General features: G+C 31.3%; 1 protein-coding gene across 5 annotated transcripts; it reads left to right on the top strand.

Moving 5' to 3' along the window:
- The first annotated feature begins 5,076 nt into the window (after positions 1–5,076).
- On the top strand, positions 5,077–20,097 carry LOC126833191 (beta-TrCP). Of its 5 annotated transcripts, XM_050564347.1 has the most exons (12): positions 15,369–15,608; positions 16,976–17,017; positions 17,337–17,580; positions 17,636–17,822; positions 17,888–17,981; positions 18,078–18,248; positions 18,329–18,520; positions 18,592–18,854; positions 18,918–19,028; positions 19,112–19,190; positions 19,270–19,465; positions 19,538–20,097. In XM_050564347.1, the coding sequence occupies exons 1-12, from the start codon at positions 15,588–15,590 to the stop codon at positions 19,546–19,548; spliced, it is 1,611 nt and encodes a 536-aa protein (XP_050420304.1). In that variant the 5' UTR covers positions 15,369–15,587; the 3' UTR covers positions 19,549–20,097. The 5 variants fall into 5 exon arrangements, with proteins under 5 accessions (XP_050420303.1, XP_050420302.1, XP_050420306.1 ...); XM_050564346.1 differs by lacking the exons at positions 15,369–15,608; positions 16,976–17,017 and adding an exon at positions 5,077–5,593 and having other exon boundaries at positions 19,273–19,465; positions 19,538–20,096; XM_050564345.1 differs by lacking the exons at positions 15,369–15,608; positions 16,976–17,017 and adding an exon at positions 5,077–5,593 and having other exon boundaries at positions 19,538–20,096.
- Positions 20,098–20,099: the final 2 nt, after the last annotated feature.

Here is a 20,099-nt window from a genome sequence, read left to right as displayed (position 1 = left end):
TTGAAAACGATTTAAATATTGATGAAAAAAAATAATTGATATATTTGGATCTAAGAATAGGTACATTGCCTTAAAATAATATGTATTTACTTAAATAATATACAAATATTATATTATAATTATTATGATTTTTATTTATACATTTGTAATGTTATATAGTATTATATATTAATAATTTAGGAGTGTAAATCCCTTGCGGGTCATTTTAGGTAGAAAAATGCTAGCCCCCCCAAAAAATTAATGAAATTTCCGCCTATGTAATGCATTAAGTTATCTCTCATAATGCTGTCTAACCGAACGGATCAGAAAGTGATAGTATGACTATCTAAAATGAAATTTAATGGATTTCCGTGCCACTTGCCTTAAATTTCATTACAAATTGAAAAGACTTAATTGCTATTCTCTTCAAAGTTTGTTTTAAGTAGGTTGCTTCAATATTTTTGTTAACTACCTACTTGCTTAACATTTAAAGTAATGTGGTGCTCAATTTTACATGACATGTCATTAAGTATTATTTTATTTAGAAGAGAAAAGATGATTGTGCATGAATTATGAGTTAAGGTTATGAGTTGGGTTAATGAGAAGATAACGTTATTATATAAACAGACGTGTGAAGTAGTAAAGATGCGCCCCTCGTTTTTCTAGTTTACCTGTCCTATTTGGTTATCAAGACCCCCGGAAGGTTAATTATACTTTTTAAGACACATAAAAACGTTATTTTTAGATTCATTTTTTAATCTACTTTAGTTATTTTGTTCTTTTACGTTTTCGTATGTACGTATCTATGTATTTAAATGTACAATGTTATAAAAGGTTTATAACATGTTATAAAAAATGCTGCATGGTCAGAAGGATTATCATAAGAATCTGTAATCAATTTAAAAGCTTATAATTTTAGATTTATAACTGTATAAATTACCATAAAAGTTGTAAGAAAATGCAAAAAAGTGTAATGATGGGAACGGGTTTGAACCTGGTACCGCTCATATCTGAGCACCGTTCACGCCCAAACGCACCACGCATAATTTTTGCTGGCGGGTGAGAAATAAGTCTTTTTAAATTGCAAGATTCCACCCGGAACGACAAACAAGATTGTGAGTTCATAAAAACGTTATAATAAAAACTAAAAGGTAATATCGACTGCTGCAGCGAAGAAAGTCGTACCTTGATTTTTACTAATTTGGAGGTTATACCAAAAACTTCGGTTCGCGGTCGTAGGGATCCCTTCGGGGCGAACCACTAAAGCCAAGGAACACCTGATAACAAAAACAAATAGTCCTTTCTTTTCTCTGTTTCCGACGAAGAAAATATTTTTAAAAATCGGTCTGAAAGTAAAGGAAACTAGTATAAAAACACATAAAATAAATTAGAATAAGTTACCTAAATCGATTTTAATTTATGAATTTGTAACATGCAGCGCTATCTATACCATAAACTATTTATCTACGTATATCAATCATACATCAGGCTAAACTAAGATAATCACTCATGTTTAATGTTTTCTTAATACAATTAATACATAGGTATATAATAAGTTCATGTGCTAGACGTACAACTTACGAAGTGTAAATTGTCTTAACTTTATAGCTGCAAAAAATGTTTATTAAAATAATAATTAATAATATAATATCCTTGGAACGAAGTTCCTTAACGGTAAAATGTTTTTAATGACTTTTTACAAGTTCAAAATTAGTTTAGCTATCACAATATCATAATATCTACTATTAATAATTTTGGTCAACAACATTTTTAGTTATAACAAATAGGTAATTTAAACGTTAGCAAATAATTACAATTTTTAATCCCTAATTTTATCAATTTTGTCAATACAAAATATAACGTTTAAAAACTCGATCATTTTACCATCGACTCACAATTACTCTGGTCATAGATGTAACGCACATTAATTAAAAATCATTAATGCCCAAATGTTTAATACAATACAATTTTTGTACAAAATTTGCAAAAAATGTGTAAAAAGAATAATTCAAGTTAGTATAACATAAAAAAATTTTTGGGGGGCTTAAAGTCGGCAGCAAACGTCTTTCGTCGACAAACTCTGCTCCCCGTATGTCTCATATATTATCCGCAAACTAATGTGGATTTATATTGACATACTCGAAGGAGAATTCAATCGGCAATTGTTTTTTTTATAATTTTTATGAGAATTAAGTAACGTTGAACGACCGATTCTCGTCGGGAGTTCGAATCAACGCTGTAAGCCTTATGGCTAGTTTGATGCTTGCTACCATCGCGCCCCCTGGCCAGTAGATACTACAACATCAGTATATATACCATGAACATGTAAAAAATGAACACATGGTAGAAGTTGATATTATTATACGTTTATTTAATAAGCGTAAAGAAATACACGAAAAGAAATTACAATTTAATTAAAATAATTAAAATGCCGATCTATTTACCAAAATTCAATAGCTAACAAACTACGCTTTAAGGTGATCAATTTTAAAGTTATACAGTTTTAAAAAGTAAAAGCCAAGCCCCAAGCGATACAAAAATCAGAAGCGCCAGAACTGTAGTTTTTTTTCCTATTACAAATGCAGTAATTATTTAATGAAATCATTTAATTAAGGTATTTTGGGAATTTTTAATATACAAATTTGTTATCAAAAAAAATTATTCAAATTGAGTTGAGTGAGTTTTACAGTAAATAAATACCAATGGACATTAAATTTTAAACTTAAAGGGGCCTTTACACTATCCTTTATTATGGCGCATTGTTAGGCAATTTTTCACTAAAACTTAACATTAAGCTAACATTTTTAAACGTACATATTACTATAAGAAAGAGGATCTATTTTGATTTTTAATTTGTTTTTCCAATTTCTACAACACATAGTTACAATCTCTACTTTTATACCAAAAAATAAGTTTCTACTTTGAACATAGGTACGTCCTCAAAAATAATCCCATTTGTTTTGATAAAACATTTGGTTTTTCTTCATTATATTTACGAAGTATCGATCATGACACCATTTAAAAATAATTTTTAGTTAATTTATAATTTCTATGTGAAAAAATGTAATTTTTAATACAACATAAATAACGAATATTAAAAATTTACTTTGATCGATTTATCAAGCAAGTGAGTATTGAAGAATCTATATCTGTTTTCCAAATTCAAAATTATTGTTGGATCAAGAGTTTTAGAGTAGGTAAAGTTAAAATTAGAATGAGTTGTTTTTGAACAAAATTACGCATGCGTAGAACCCCTTAACATTAAATTGTATAACTTACAAAATTTACTGAAAAAATATTTTTTTAAATATCTAAACTGTAACTTTCAAAGTAACCTAACCTGTTACAGACCTAAGATAGTGTTTGAAGATGTCTACAATATTCAAAATTATAATTATAATTTTATAATTAGGTATGCTATATAATTAATAGGTAGAGCAAATACGCTATTCACAAACAACTATACAGTCAACACGAAGTTGACTGTAGTTTTGTTAACGGTTATAATGTTATATTCTATTTTTTTTTTATATATATATATAACAGGTTTCGTTAAAAATAAATTTACTAGTCCAAAAGAGAAAATAATACCTACCTACTGACTTACGATTTATGGAGAACGAATTACTTTTACTTACCTAAAATATCTGTTTAGAACAATTTTTCAAATAAGACATTAATTCTGCAAAGTAAATATACATTTTGATAATTGTACATGATGTACAAGATAAAAAATTAATGAATAATTATTCTCTACTATATTTTAACAATCGACGTCAAACGTCAAACTCCACTCCACTGCACGTTCTATTTTGAGACCAGTTTAAAATTAAAAATACCCATTTTAAATTTATTTAACTACAATATTATGAATAACGCAATTGAAAAATGTAATTTATTGAACGACTGTAAAAATGTATTAATTATAGAATTAAGCATTAGTTTTTATATACTTTTAAACACGTCTTGTTATTATCTACATTATTATAGGTTATCTTAATTGAAGGTTTCAATTTTTAATAATAGGTATCTAAAGTTCATATTTTAGTCTGAAAAGTGGCCGGTAGATAGGTACTTAAGATAATATTAGTAGGTACAATTTGCAAAAATGTTATCAGTTTTTTAAATTATTATACCTATCAAATTTCAAATACCATGCGTAATAACATAAATTAGAAAAATAATATGTATTAATGCAATTCAATAATTAATAAGTATTTACTGCATTGCAATAATTTTTTTTGTCGTACTAGTATTCTTATTTGTAGTTTTTAAGTACTTTACGCCAATATTTTATTATACGAATTTGTTCGCTGTCAAATTTAGCGAATCACAAAATATGAACAAATAAATAGCGTCTTTAGTCTATTAACGACTAGGGATAAAAACATTTAGTAGGTAAAATTGAAATAGACAACCCTGTACATATAGCATAAAGTAACTCTGTGGCTTGGGTTCAAAAGGGCCAATGTCAATTTTGTGCATAAACGAGTTAGTCCGCTAATTGCAAAAATTGAATCATTCTTTATATACTGTGAAAAAATCATACTCTGAGGCTAAAAAATGAATAACTCATGAAGAATTTGATAAAAAAATTAACATAGAGCCTAATGGAAAATAAAAACTTCATAGCTCATTTTCCGAAAGTTGCAAAAAGGAACATTGGCCCTACTTGCTCCAAGCCACAGAACTATACTCTATGACTATGGGTTGGCCCCAGCTGAAATATTATGATAGTGGTAATTTCTTATCATTTGGGAACCTACGACCGGATGCCTAGTGGCTAGTGTCGGTGCACCGTGCAAAGCGATTAAGGTTGGTACCACGACATGACATAACAAGATACCGTAATATAAATAAAACCGTACAATTCGCAATGAAATAAATAGTTTAACCACAAAAATATCAAACAGACATAGTATTTTGCAATATTTTTAAACTAGAGCTCGTGTTTAAACAGAAATGCATTAAAAAAGTAATTAAAATCTGCGTACGTAAGTAAATTATCGGAGAAGTTTTTCTTCGACTACGCGGTGGCACTGCAACGACAACAACCCGTCAACCTAAAACCATTCGTGTATCGAAAAATTCTGAAAAACTCTGTCTGTCTCTCTCGCGCACAACATAACACTGAAAACGATTTACGTTGGTAGAAACCAAATATTTTATCTTCAATATCAAATCGTCCGCGGTTCGTCGGTAAAAATCCAATTGTGCGCGTTTGTTTTCCAACGCAATCTGTTGTACCTATATTTCTCTGTTGATTTTGTCGCACAAGCTCGCAGACACAGTGTTTGCTTCGAGCCAGTGGGTGTTGTTCTGTGATTGTGCCTACGATGACCGTGATGTTTCGAAAGAAATCGTTTTGATATTTACCGTGGTCAAACCGCATTTACGAGCCACGAAAGTATTATCGCATAACTAGTAAATTATATGCGTTCACAGCCGGAACCAATATTCATCACGTTACTACAGGCTGATAGTTTCACGATGTTGCCTTGGGTATGATCGGTATTACCATTTATTCAATGTGGCGCCCAATCAAATGGATGGCGACAATGTGACTGCTATGGAAACTGATAAATTAGTCGACGACGATCTCGACAATAATCAGGTAAAGTTAAATTCAGTCGAGTCGACAAATCCCACTGTCTTGAACGTAACTTGTATGGTGAGTTAGATGCATTAACAATGTTTACGTACTAACGACTTCAGATTTCCCATCGTTGTTAGTTATATCTGATACTGCAACACCTCGAATGAATTTTTTAAAAAATGTATTTCATCATGGTAAAAGTGTATATTTTTTTTCGTTAAAAAATATATAAAGAGAGATTCAACTTCATTAATGTATACATATAAATTAATGAAGCAAACTGCCTTTTACAAAAGTTGCCACAAGACGCAGCATACTTTTCAAAAAGAATATCGATAAAAAGTCGGTTTATTAAGGTAGACCTTTTACCGATCTAGCAGGCTAATAGCATTTATTTTTTTTGACACCATAAGGACATTTAGACATCAATTACATTTATGCTTAAACCTTTGTTTAAATAATCATTAATAAGCGTCATAGTCCACATAATATTTATTGCTGAAAAACCTAATGGGTTTGTTATTTTATAAATTATGTTTTGTCATATAACTACCTATATCTATTTAAATGACATATTTAGTTACAATAATATATTTTATGTATAAAATATATAGACATTTTTATATTCCAAACAGCTGTCAAGATCGCATGATTTCGACCTAATGCACACACAGTAGGTTGTGTATATACAACACAATCTAATTCTATTGTAAGTTAAATTGGTAGTTAAATAATAAATTTCTTTTACTTTTGTACTTTTAAACATAGCCTGTACCACAATATGACTCATCCAATTAACTGAAATTTGAGAAGTAGATAATATTTCTAATATTTCATTATTTTTAAACCTATATGGTATTTAAAAACAATTTGATATTATTTAATAATCTATTTTGTATAATTTATGTGTAATCAATATTTCTTAGTAACTATTTAGTATTTACTAATAGTATGTACAAGTAAAATAATAAATATTTAAAGAAAACATTCAGCCACCAGAAACGGTGCGCCAAAGTGGTAATGGACACTTTTATTGGGATATGTGCATTATTATAGTTTCCTCTTAAAAAGCCTTTTACTAGAAATGGTTTTATTCACTATTTTACATAAACATCTTAATCACAATAAAAGCATAACTAATATTGACTTCATAAAACTTAAAAATATAAAAATGATCTTTTTATACGTTCTTATAAGAAAAATAAGTTGCGCTGTAGTCTACTATAGTGCTATAAAATGACTGAGCATTGCTTATAGTTAAAATGTTCAATTAGTCGTAACATTTTAAAATGTTTGTGAATCTAATGCTATTGGTAATATGAAAGAATTATTTATGATAAATTAAAAAATATCTTTCGTTTCTTAAGTATTATCTTAATGTGTTTATTAGCTCATTTATATAACAATCAGTAATAATTAATACAATGGAATGTGTCTAAGGTGTAAATTGAATAAACTGAAATCTTGTACAAGCTAGTGGCTCAATTCCATTAATGTGTGATTGTACATATTAAGTTGCATCGTCATAGTAGATGTAACTAGTAGAATTATTATAGTGGATGTTAGGAATATTGCTGTTTTACATTACGTGTTAGCAGACATGGTAGAATGTAATTCAAATAATTACACCAAAACAATTATAAAAACCTGTCGTTTTGAACGTATGTAGTGTGATCTGGCATATACGTATATGATTACTTTATCAATAAGTTTATTGTTTCGATCATTTATCAGTATTTATATTTATTAAACTGTACCTTACTCTATATAAAGTTGATTCATATTTATAAGTTAAATTATAGTTTGTATTTGTTCAAAGTTTAATCTCTTCGTGATTGAATGATTTTATTAAGCATTCAAAATGTATAATCGTCATTTGACTATTTTGGCTGGATGAAGAAGTTTAAGAAATCCTTGTAAATTGTGATATGTCATTCCTGCTAAAAAAAATTCTCGCATTCTAAATGAGCATGAGATAATGAACTTTTTCCGCTAAATAATAACCTTTATTTACTGTAAATTATATTTTATCTTTAGTATCTAATTTTATTTATACAAAGCCATGGCTGTAAAACAGATGTGTAGATAAAAAAATTGTTGTAAAGTTTTAATGTCTTTAAAAATAGCCAAATTGATAACACTGGTTGTGCTGGTTAAGTCAATCGTTGCATTCATGCCAACTCCCCCATTGTTACTAACACGCATTAGTAGAATTGACCTCCTGGATTTATCCATAATTCTATTAAGTACATTTTACTAAATAAACAGCAGTACTGCTCAATAAGAAACTTTTTTGGTTTTGAATAGGTTCACGCCATACCCTTAAAAATTAGAATGCCTAGTATTAAAATCAATGTTTTTTTAATGCGACAAAAGTGATGAATGTTCTTAAAACTGTTACTCATTTCAATTTGTATAAATTTTAAGTTGGTATGTGTCAGCCGTCTTAAATACTTGAAATTTTACATTTTTATTCAGTAAATGTTAGCACCTTTTAAATTTTCAAAAAGTTGTATTAGTTCTTTATTTTAGTAAAAATTTTAAATGATTCTAATTCTTTATTCTATGCACTTTCTCTGTAGTAGTATTTCCTGGTCTCGATCAGATAATAATCACATTTTTTTTTTTTTATACCGTTGGTCAACTATAGACCGTCTTGAAAACGTTCTAGTAAAAAAGAACAGAAATCGTTGTGTTTACCAGCACATTTTTGTAATGCAAACTCTAGGTGTGGGAGTTATAATAATACTAAAAAAATGTTGTGATGGTTAGTTAAATTTTAAATTAACTAAATTGTTTAATATTACTAGTTAATTATTGTTGCGACTTCATAATTTGCAATATTATGTCGCATTGTTTGTATATTGTTTACTACTGTTAACTAAATAATTTTCTTCTTTATTATTATTGCAATTCGCTAAGCAAACTTTTTTTCATTTTGCAGTTTTTTTATTTCTATGTTTGTACTGAAATAATTCTCAGTCTTTGTCAAAAATAATGTGATTATCGTTTAAATTCAGTTTTTTTTCTACAGGAACCTTATTAAAAAAATATTTAATTTAAATTTACTATAATCAATGATAACTGCAGAAAAAATATCTGGTTATGAATCACTTACTGTGGCAAATTGTGGTTGTAATAGTTGTATGTATTAAATTTTGATTACGTCTATATTTAGTATTATATTTATATTTTACACTTGTAATATATATATATGATTCTCTTGTCGTTTTCATTATCGTTTTATGTTGTAACTCGTCTATGATACAAGCGAAATTGTAGACCGGGGGGTATATTTAATTTTTCATGGTGGATAACTCGGTCGCAAACGGCATTCAAAATTAATTGTGTACATATTAATGTTGCGATATTATTATTCATTTTTAAAAAACGCGAAATATGTGTGAATATTTGCAATTGCCATATGTATGGACTTTGGACATTTTCGAGTTAAATTATTTTTGTATAACGTACTAGTTTCACTATATAAATGTGAAAATTGTTCGGACAATGTAAACGTTTTTTTTAGTTTGAGAACAGTCGGAATTCTTGATTTACATAATAATATAATCTCCGAAAATTTCCAAACACGAACAAACGTACACAACGGAGTATATATTATATTTTTTATTTTATTCAGAAATTGTACCGTCCAAGTCGTTTTTATAGTATAACCGCCCGTAAACCATATCCGAAATTGGAATGAATTATGTTTTTCGGAAAACCTATTGTTTCGGTCGACACTCGATAAAAAAAAAAAAGAGATACTACTTTTGGTCGACATGTTGTTTGTTATGACTTTATGTCGGTAAAATTTGTTGTTGTTTTTTGTTTTTGTCCAATAGGTGAACAACACTAGTTTTTTATTAATATCGACGTAGTCTGCGGTTTTTGTTTGCTTATCCACTACCGTGTGTAAAACATATATGTATTGAAAATTGTAGAATGAATCCCGTCGTGTTTAACATCGTAAAGGAAACGCCATTTTTCTAACAGTCGTTTTACTCATTAACACGTAATCTGTTACAAATTATGTGAATTAATGTCTCTCTGCACTTTAGTGTAATGATTGTGTCCCGGAATCACCGTTGCATTATTTAGATAGTCGAGTATAATTTATTTGTTGAAAGTCACTGACTTATTGCCGTTCTAATTAGACACAAGAATAATTATGTTTGGAAAAACAAATAATTATTTAAATCCAATGAATTTAGACTGAACTAAAGGACTCCGGCAGTTCAAACTACGGAACGATTAATCAAATATTAAATTAACCGCGTGAGTATAAGACGTCATATTTATTTGGGCTATTAGTTCTTGTGTCATTTGTTGACATCTTGCGATATGTTAATCATATCGAATATATATTTCAAAATTATGAGCTGATTTATTAACTTTGTCGTGTAACCGCCATGCTAAACAATAATAATGATTTTGCGTGGAAACGTCTGGGTATCCTTTTCAGGTATCGTGTCATTTCGAATAATGCGTTATATATTACATGAGTCTTTTTTTTCTTTCTTTGCTTCCCTCCCCTACTCTTTACCCATATACGACTCCTTTTGTCTCAATGTATTCTCTTCTTCTCTCTTCTTGCCGTCGCCGTTACGACTTCTCGTCTGCCGAGTTCATTGACCTCTAATTATTATCTGAACCGGGACGACTACGATGAATTGAATAATAATATTAATATTATTCGTTTTTCTCCAGATCTGTTAGTTGTTTTTTATGACAATTCGCCGGTTAAACGCTGTTTCCTTTATTAGTTTAAAACTCTTCTGGGATTTTCCCGTTTAAACACCCAGAGAAGAAAAAACAACTAATTGAAAATTTGCGCGCCTAACCGATCAACTCTTAGCTAGTGAAGTAATTATTGTTGTAAAGAAATTAATCATCTTAATACACATTGGCCTTGAAAAAATACGAGTAGATTCCGAGTAGCTCAATACTTCCGAGCAGCTCAAGACACCATATTTATAACATTAAAATAAATATTATTTTGATTTCGACATGAGTTGAGCTATTGGTTGGCACTTAGCTCTACAATGATTTGTTCGTGTGTGTTGGTCTCATGATAATTTCAGAAACAATACATCGGAAATCGTTAATTTATAATAATATAACATAGTTGGCAAAAAAAAAAACCCGCAGGTTTTTTTTAGCTTTGATGCGATAGCTGAAAAGGTGTTTTTTATTGAGCTATTTTAATATTTGGTATTTACCAAAAAAACGACTGGAAAAGATTATTACAATTGACGGTAATAGTAAAAACGTTCAAATTTCAACTACAAATAACATTTTAAAAAATCACTTATAAATTCAGTTTTGTTAGTAAACCCTTTAAATTATTCTTAATTTTGTAAAATATATAAATTGAAAAGTAACAAATTGTTTTGTTAGAGTTGATTTATAGGGGATTCAACTATACCCAGTAACGGCAATTTGTTCAGGGGTGGAAAAACGTTAAAAAAGTGTTGCCTCGAGATTCTGTGTACACTTTCCAATTATGGTTTTACATTTTGTATGTATTAAAGTGTGTTTTTAAGTTATAACTATTTGTTTTATCTGTTTTAAATATTTTTATTGTACAGTTTTATATTCATAGTCTCTTTGGCCCTGTACAATAATTTTAATACTTTAATTATTTAAAAATTAAAACGAATGTAAATATAATATCTTACCCATGTAATGTTGATCACAGAGGACCTGATAAAACATTTTTATATACTTATTGTAATTTTGTTTGTTATTAGTAATATTTTTTTGTGGCCACTAGCCATAATTATTTTAAGTTTGGTTATATGTGTACTCTCGAATTGTAGGTTAACAGGGGTATTTTTGTTATTAATTAGTGCGTCTAGGTGGATAATATTTTTGTAGTAGGTATTACTTCATACTTGCGTGTGTGAAGTACAATCAAAATCAGTTATCTTGATCGTACGCTTTTTTCCGTTGGATTACGAATCTTGTTTAGGTAACAATAATTTCTGGGGCGATTGTTTATTATTATTACGATATGTCGTAATCGTGAATATATAACAGCATCTGTATCCGCTGGCAAACCGCGTACAAAATTAATTATTCTTTTTAAGTATAACTCTTAAAACACAATTTATCAGGTTTCTATTTCTCCCCTCTTTCCCTCTCCCTAGGTTTTCGACGACGACGAAACCTTACCGCTGTTATTGTGTGAAAATCATTGTCCTGATTGTACTCTTTTACGTGGTAGTGGTTGAAATAATAATATGTATTATTATTATTATGCGTCACTGTTAAATGAACAACTAATTACATAACGACCCGGGTAATAGATATTCATAAAAAAAAAAATGTAGCAAATAATCTAGGTTCGCCACAACGAAGCAAATTGTGCTGGTACGGCGGTGGCTAATAATTATTTCTTATACTTGATAATAAGCTATTTTATATTAGATTTTGCCGGAGGAGAACAATAGAATTGTTATAGACGTTTCGAATGGCTAGGCGAAAGCGTTGTTTTAATTGGCAATGAATCAATCATTATTTATCGAAAAACCCCGTGTTGTTCCAGCAGCCTATAGTGTACTGTTTTTTTTTATACCAAATCATGGGGGTTCTGTGAGGTCAAGACATGTCTTCCTAGTAGAAAACGCAATTATGCATAAAACTAATTTAACTATGCTTTTAACCAATTAGGACTAACATTAATTTGTTTTTTTCATTTGTAATAAAATAAAACATGAAAACCTTGATTTAACACTACTTGACGAATTACCTGAAACTTAACAATAAACCGTCCTAATGCGGCCTACGATAAGGCAGGCTTATTACAGGAGCCACCCGCTCTTCAACAAATTGTTGGTAGTAGGTTAGGTCGGCTACAAGTTTAAATGGTTAAAGCTCACGATAAAATATTTCTGTTAAATACTATTGTGTATAATTTTGACAATAAAACAAATTATTATTAAATGATGTTTCATTAAAACCGAAAGCCAATACAAATTATATTGGATTTGTTTACCTAACCCAAACAGATCTAGGTCGGTTCTAAGTACATTCAACTTTTTGTGTAAAATTCTGGTTGTTTAACGATCCATTAGGTATCGAAAGTTAAGAGTCCTTGTTAAAATAATAATATAGTGTATACAGCCACGAGCCGACAGGGAAATATACAGCGGTATGATGTGTACATAATGAAATATGTTCGCCGATAAACTCTTGTCACAAAAAAAAAAAGCAGGCCACAACTATATTATAAATTTATAAATAACCGTCACGTTCTTGCCCACACCAGCCAAAGGGATCATGCGGCATGCCCTGCTTGGGCCCTCCAAGTGCTCAGCCAAAGTGAATCGTCGTTTGTCACAGCTAGTCGTCCGTCTTTTAGCAACATAATAATATATTAATTAATCGTTGATAAATATTTTTGTCTTTTGACGTTCTTGTACACAATCCTAATTTATTAATAATACTATATTATTTTGTCTATAAAATATTTTTGTCACATTAAAACTTATTGCTCTTCATGTTCTATTATTATTTACTTTAATAGTTTGTATTGCGGTGCTTACTACGTAGTTGAGTACAATATATAGTTGTTGACTAGTTGGTCTTACTGGTTTGAGTACGATTTATTTTTGAAACCGACCTTTTCGTGTCTCGGGTGCATAATATGTTATTTTCTCAATTTTAGGTGTTTGCTTGGAGAAAAATCCAGCTGATGCACGCTTAAAATATTTGTTTAGACTAAACGCCACCTTAGTACAAACGTTCCTGATCAGTTTTTTATACGTTTAGAATATTTATATTCACCGAATTACACTTGACTACCGGATTTAACGTTGTGCCTTTCCCCTCCGGTCAGTGTTGTTTCGCAGTTCGACCATTTTTTTAGTCGTTTGGAAAATTTTTGTTTTATATTATTATTATATATATTTTGGTCGTGAACTATAGAGAAGGCTTTATTGTCTGGGTAAATGGGCGATAAAACATATAATCGAATGGATTGTACGCAGTAATGTATTTTTCACTGCTTTATGCCGGGTTTAATAATAAATATGTTTATAGGTTATTTATAATATATATGCAGTGAGACACTGTTGTCACTTGTCTAAGACCAAATGAAGGCCTGGTGTCATTAAACCACACACATCATAGAAAAAAATAATAAAATGAATATAATATAATAACTAGAGTGGTCGTTTTACATCCACAAACAATTATATGCAGCTCGATGGGATTAAAAATGAGACTTTTGAAAAAAATGTATTTTTCTTATTTTAGAGCTTAAAGGGTTCCCTACAAAATGTATCATCTTTCGATTAAATATTAAGTGTTTTTGTTCTAAAACCATTAATGACCCGAATAAATCGCGCTATATATTAAAGCACACATTCATGTTTGTATGTCATCTGTTGTAGGTTTAAGAAAATATTCAAAAACATTTAATTGAATTCAGCAATAAAGATAAAAATGAGAAAATTGTAAAATAAAAAATTTAATTATCTCCCAAAAAGAAAACCACAAAATTGTAACTGTTTTCAAAGAAACTGTGTGTGTGTGTACTTACGTTAAATGGAACACCTTTTATATTATTATTATAATTCATTGTTGTTTTTAATTTCAAGACGATGACGGGGAAGTAAATAAAATAAAATACAAAAACAATGTTCATTATAATATGTCGTTCAGGAGGGTACTTGAGGACGTTGTGAACTTTAAAACAATACCAAGGTTTCGCGCGTGGGTCGTACAAAGAAAAACAATGATCCCAACTCTCAAGTGTTTATGATTGTGTTTTTCGAAACGTGAACTTTATAAACCAAAATGGCTTTTGTGTGTTTTATTTTTTTTAAGTCAACAAATAACATGGTATGTGAACTGCGTTTGTCTGAACTATTAGTTGTGTTTTAGTCGACGGCCTGTTTGAGGTGGAACCTAGAAGATACATGGTCGCGCGTCGACTCTTCCGGCGTAACGCGGTAGCGACCGAGCACGCATCGCGTTATCGCTCGTGTCGTTTGATATAATATTGTGTACCGTGTAATAATAATAATAATAATAATAATATTATTATTACATTTACGGTGTCAAAGATGTAGGAAAAATTACGTCGTGCACCGTGTTTATAAACCATTGTAACGTCGAGTAGGAGAAAGAAGGTCATGCACCGTACGGTTGTGGCCGTTTGGTGAAGAAAGAGAAACGCGTGTGTGTGTGTGTGCCATCAGCAATAAAAGTAGTTGGCGATGATTATTGCCGTCGGTCTTCCGTCATTGGTTTAAAATATGAGAATTTATAACAGTGAAGTGAAAAAAAAAAATGAAAACCTATATAATATAATATTATGTACGTTTTATTTAGTAACAACTCGATCGCTAATCGCGGTCGACGGCCAACGTTGTGTGTTTGGTCGTCGATGGTAGTGCCCCCTCTGGCCTTCTCGCCTACCCCGATGTCCTTATGTCGACTGTTACAGCGTTAGAGACGCACGGCCGAGAGCGGTGGGGAGAGGACAAGTGATTTCTTGTTGCGTGTCGCTGAGGTGAATCCGTACCGGTGCGGTTGCACGGGTAAACTGGTCTGGTAACTACAACAATACCGCTTTTATTGATGACGGTTGTTGCCGCCGCCGCCACCGCACCAACGAACGGCGGCCACAAGTCACAACAGTGAGTGTTCGTTCGCTGTGTCCGCGCGTACCCGTACCTACTCGTTTACCCTCTTTCAATATTCCTAATTACCCGCGACCACCGATAAAACGCTTACACCTCTTTGGTTATATCTATGATCTCACGCTTATCGTATGTAGATTTTATTAATTTTTTTTAATTATCACACGTTTACAACTATTGTTAACGATTCACCGATTATTTATTATAAATTATTATTATTAAATATTCGGACGTGTTTCCCGTGTCGGTCGATAAAATAGTCATTATTATTTCATTCATGTAAACATGACCAAAAATACTAAATCGTGATAAAAACGTCTCGCGATTTCCACGTACGTTTCGCAGCTGTAGCTATTATTATGGTCGTATCTGTGGATTGTGTAAGATGCAAACATACATTTTTAATTATAATTATGTAATGTATTATCATAGTACTACAATATTAACAATATACTTGTTGAGGGATATGTTGTGTGATAATCGCCAATTTCAGTTTTTATATCGTTTCTCGTTTTCGGAAAAAAAATATTTCATTCGAGTAAAACACTAAATGGAATTATTCTCATATTACTTTTTACAATATATTGTATGGTATCTTCCGTTTGTATGCTTATAGAGAATTGTTAGTCAAAAAACTCTGTAAAAACTGAAATTCCTTGATTTAATTGGCTTTTGTTATGTTAACCAACACGGGAGGCAAAGCCGACCGATATGGCTAGTGACCCTCTCAAATCCGGGTTAACCCCAAAAGTTGTCCTGCCTGTAATCAATGAAATCAAAAATATCAGCTTGAAATTAATGTTGGTGCCGAAACAATATTTATTATAGAAAATATAGATAATCTATGCAGAATACATTATTTTAGACAACGCGGTGACTTGTGATGGTTTCATGTGAAAGTAGACCCCTCCATGTAATTTCGATTATTAGTATACTATATAAATACGTTAATTTATTGTCTCCCATTTTCTAAACGGAATTTTAATAATAATAATCCTCGAGGCTAATCTAATTTTCTTATTTTATTCAGCGTTTTTTTACGCTGTTGTCAGTGTCGTTGTCGAGATAATAATGTCTAATGTTGTACACAATTTCTAATTATGATTTATAAACAGTTGGACACACAAAATAGCTGTCGATTTTTTTATTTTTGTAAAATTTTGGTAGTTAACCACAGTTCACACTTGCCCAAAGTAACCCCCGTTTTTGCTAACGGGAACGGGATCTTTAATTAAAACCATTCGTTTTTCTATAGTATGATTGCGTTTTTATTTGACTTGTAATGATAATGATTCTCTTGTGTAATACACAATTAATAAAGCGGTGACCAAATTTAAAAATTGTATTCCTTTGCGTTATTTGGAGGGGGGTTTTCGCCGTAAAAATTACAACTTGTCCTCGAGTAGAAAATAGTGAAAAACAAGGAGAAAATCGAAATATAGTGCTGTAGTAATGGTTGTTATCAGTGATGCGAAAAAAGCGTGAAAATCCGAGTTTCACATTGGACTGGCAGGGGATTGCGTTACGCCATAACAATGATAATAGTATTATATATCTATATAGGCGGTTTAATATTAAAGTAAAAGCGTTGCGAATTAACTGTTTCACTGCCGCCGCACAATGTCTCTCCTCCTTAGGACAATATTAGTATAATAGTAGTGGCCAAAAGTAAATCGTTCTGCTTAACACCAGGCACACGTTTCGTATTAAATATTTATATATTTTATTTGATCGCTTATAAAATAAGAACTCGACTTCCAAAACGATGGTGTTGCAAGTAGAACATAAGGTAATGTTTTTATTTATTCATTGTAATATCGGAGATAGACAAAAATGTGGATTTTCACAATTTTAATAATGCCAAACCCAAATATATTTTAATAGTGTATCCCGGACATCCACCCTTGGCAACATGTTTGCGTCTTAATCACTCGGTTAGGTTATCGATCATGTGTATGGTGTACTCATTAAAAATTATATTAGCATATTAATTACAAGCCGAAATTGCGAAAGGAAAATAAAAGACCATTTAAATTTATACTATCCATGTTTATTTACATAACTGTCAAGTGCATGTTACCTATAACTGAGGTTTTGTGTATTTTCAGTATCCACCAATGACGATCCTATACGACCCAACGATTAGGAAAGACTCTACGACCAATGGTGTTGCATCGCCACAATTTTCTACCGAACAAGAGCTGTGTCTGAGGTATTTCGACAAATGGAGCGAACAACACCAAATCGACTTTGTCGAACACCTACTGTCGCGTATGTGTCACTACCAACACGGACACATCGACACTTATTTAAAACCCATGTTACAAAGAGACTTCATATCGCTCTTACCCAGTAAGTCTACAGTGGTATTTTATTTTTAAAAAAACTAATCTTTAATTTTTTTTAGAAAAAGGCCTAGACCATGTGGCCGAAAACATTTTATCCTACCTAGATGCCGATTCTTTGTATGCTGCCGAGTTGGTGTGTAAAGAATGGTATAGGGTAATTTCAGAAGGCATGCTTTGGAAAAAGTTAATCGAACGTAAAGTACGTACCGATTCACTGTGGAGAGGGCTTGCCGAAAGAAGGGGATGGTATGTTTCGATGTTTAAATATTATTATTGTAACTGTTTGTAAGTGTTGTCGTTTAATTTTAAAGGATTCAATACTTATTCAAACCAAAGCCGGGTGAACATCACCCTGATCATTTCTCCTACAGGGCCCTGTTTCCTAAAATAATACAAGATATAGAAGTAAGTTTGTTACAACAACAAATTATTTTAGACACTGAACCCCTAATTTTAATTGTGTAACTGACTAATATAATTTCCTTTTTTTGTCTTACGCAGAGTATAGAATCAAATTGGCGGACGGGCAATTTTCTTTTACAGAGAATAAATTGCCGGTCAGAAAACTCCAAAGGTGTTTACTGTTTACAGTACGATGATAATAAAATTGTCTCTGGTCTACGTGATAATACCATAAAAATATGGGATAGAAATACGTTAGAATGTGTTAAGGTACATATTGTTATATTATAACTAATATTGTTACATATTAAAACCAAAATTAAAACTGAAATCCATATTTTATTTTTTAGGTATTGACTGGCCACACTGGCTCGGTCTTGTGTTTGCAATATGACGACAAAGTGATTGTTAGCGGTTCCAGCGACAGCACGGTACGCGTATGGAACGTTGCCACTGGTGAAATGGTGAACACATTGATACACCATTGTGAAGCGGTTTTACACTTAAGGTTTAGCAATAACATGATGGTCACATGTTCAAAAGTTTGTACATTTGTTGTTTATTTGACGTCGTTGAGGTTATATTCATTACTATATTACAACTTTTATCTTAGGACCGATCGATAGCTGTGTGGGATATGGTGTCGCCTAGTGAAATGACCTTACGTCGTGTACTAGTTGGACATCGCGCTGCAGTAAATGTTGTCGATTTTGACGATAAATATATAGTTTCTGCTTCTGGAGACCGTACAATTAAAGTGTGGAACACGTCCAGTTGTGAATTTGTACGAACCCTAAATGGTCATAAACGTGGCATCGCCTGCCTTCAGTATAGAGATCGTTTGGTAGTTAGCGGCAGTTCTGATAATACCATCAGGTACTCGACTTAATTTGATCGGAAGTTATATCGGTATATTTATTAAGTGTATTTTATTTTTAGATTATGGGATATTGAGTATGGCGCTTGTTTAAGAGTTCTCGAAGGTCACGAAGAGCTGGTTCGATGCATCAGGTTCGATAGTAAAAGAATCGTTAGTGGAGCGTACGACGGGTAAGTAAAAAAAAACCACATTGGGTTAAAATCACTTTCCAAAACAAGTTTTTTGATTTAATATAATGAATTAATCCCTATAGGAAAATCAAAGTGTGGAACTTAGTGGCGGCGTTGGACCCTCGAGCTCTTTCATCTACGCTCTGTCTCCGCACACTCATGGTAAGCGTTTCGCACTACGTAGCCTTTTATGATTTTTTATTTTTTCGTGATTGAGAGAGGAGGAATTTTTGTCCGGCAGGAGCACACGGGACGAGTGTTTCGACTCCAGTTTGATGAGTTTCAAATAGTGAGCTCCTCACATGACGACACTATACTCATTTGGGACTTCCTCAATTATAATGACAGAAATAATGCGGCGGCAGGACCGTCAAATAACGCCGCCTTACACGCGGGAAGTGCTCCACACGTAATCGACCTTCCTCCTTTACCACCAGGTTAACTGTTATTGTTAACATTATACAGTTTATTTTTACCGTTTACTCATACTTATACTCCTAATTTTTTAGGATTCGAGTGACCTAATGGGCTAGTCATCCGTAAATTGACAGAGTACAAGCAAAGTGCTCGCCGTGAATATTGCTTACAAATGATGGTAAATTAACCTTATCACGTCTTGTTCTCATTTTTATTTATTTATTATATCATATGTTATATACTTTCAAATATATAATTATATATGTATAATACAACTAAATTAAAAAATACAGAAACGCCCAAATTTAATACTGTGCCAATCACGTTCTCTACTGTTTTTTTATATCTACATTTGATAATTCTAATATTTAATGCAAATTTTCATTTTACGAGTCGTTGAAATGGTAGTATTAAATTTAATTTATCCGAGAAATATCTGTGATTTTTCATAAGGAATTGTCAAATACAAAAAATATATCAGAAGAGTGCATTGACACTTTTATAATTTCCTTTATAAACGTTTTTTCTTAATCAATATTGTCATTATGTAACAGGACATGTTTATAGGATATTTGATTTTTATGTGCTAAGGAAAAAAAAATTACAAAACTAATAACTGTGTATAGTCCCTATTTGAATAAGTTCAAAAAAATC

Source organism: Adelges cooleyi, unplaced genomic scaffold (genome assembly GCF_023614345.1).
Source record: "Adelges cooleyi isolate 19-005CV unplaced genomic scaffold, UGA_ACOO_1.1 ACOO_flye_CR_arks_rails_tigmint_CR_PRNA_2, whole genome shotgun sequence".
Classification (NCBI taxonomy): Eukaryota; Metazoa; Arthropoda; class Insecta; order Hemiptera; family Adelgidae; genus Adelges; species Adelges cooleyi.
The sequence above is the reverse complement of the archived record's forward strand: the minus strand, read 5'-3'. Positions and strand labels throughout refer to the sequence as shown.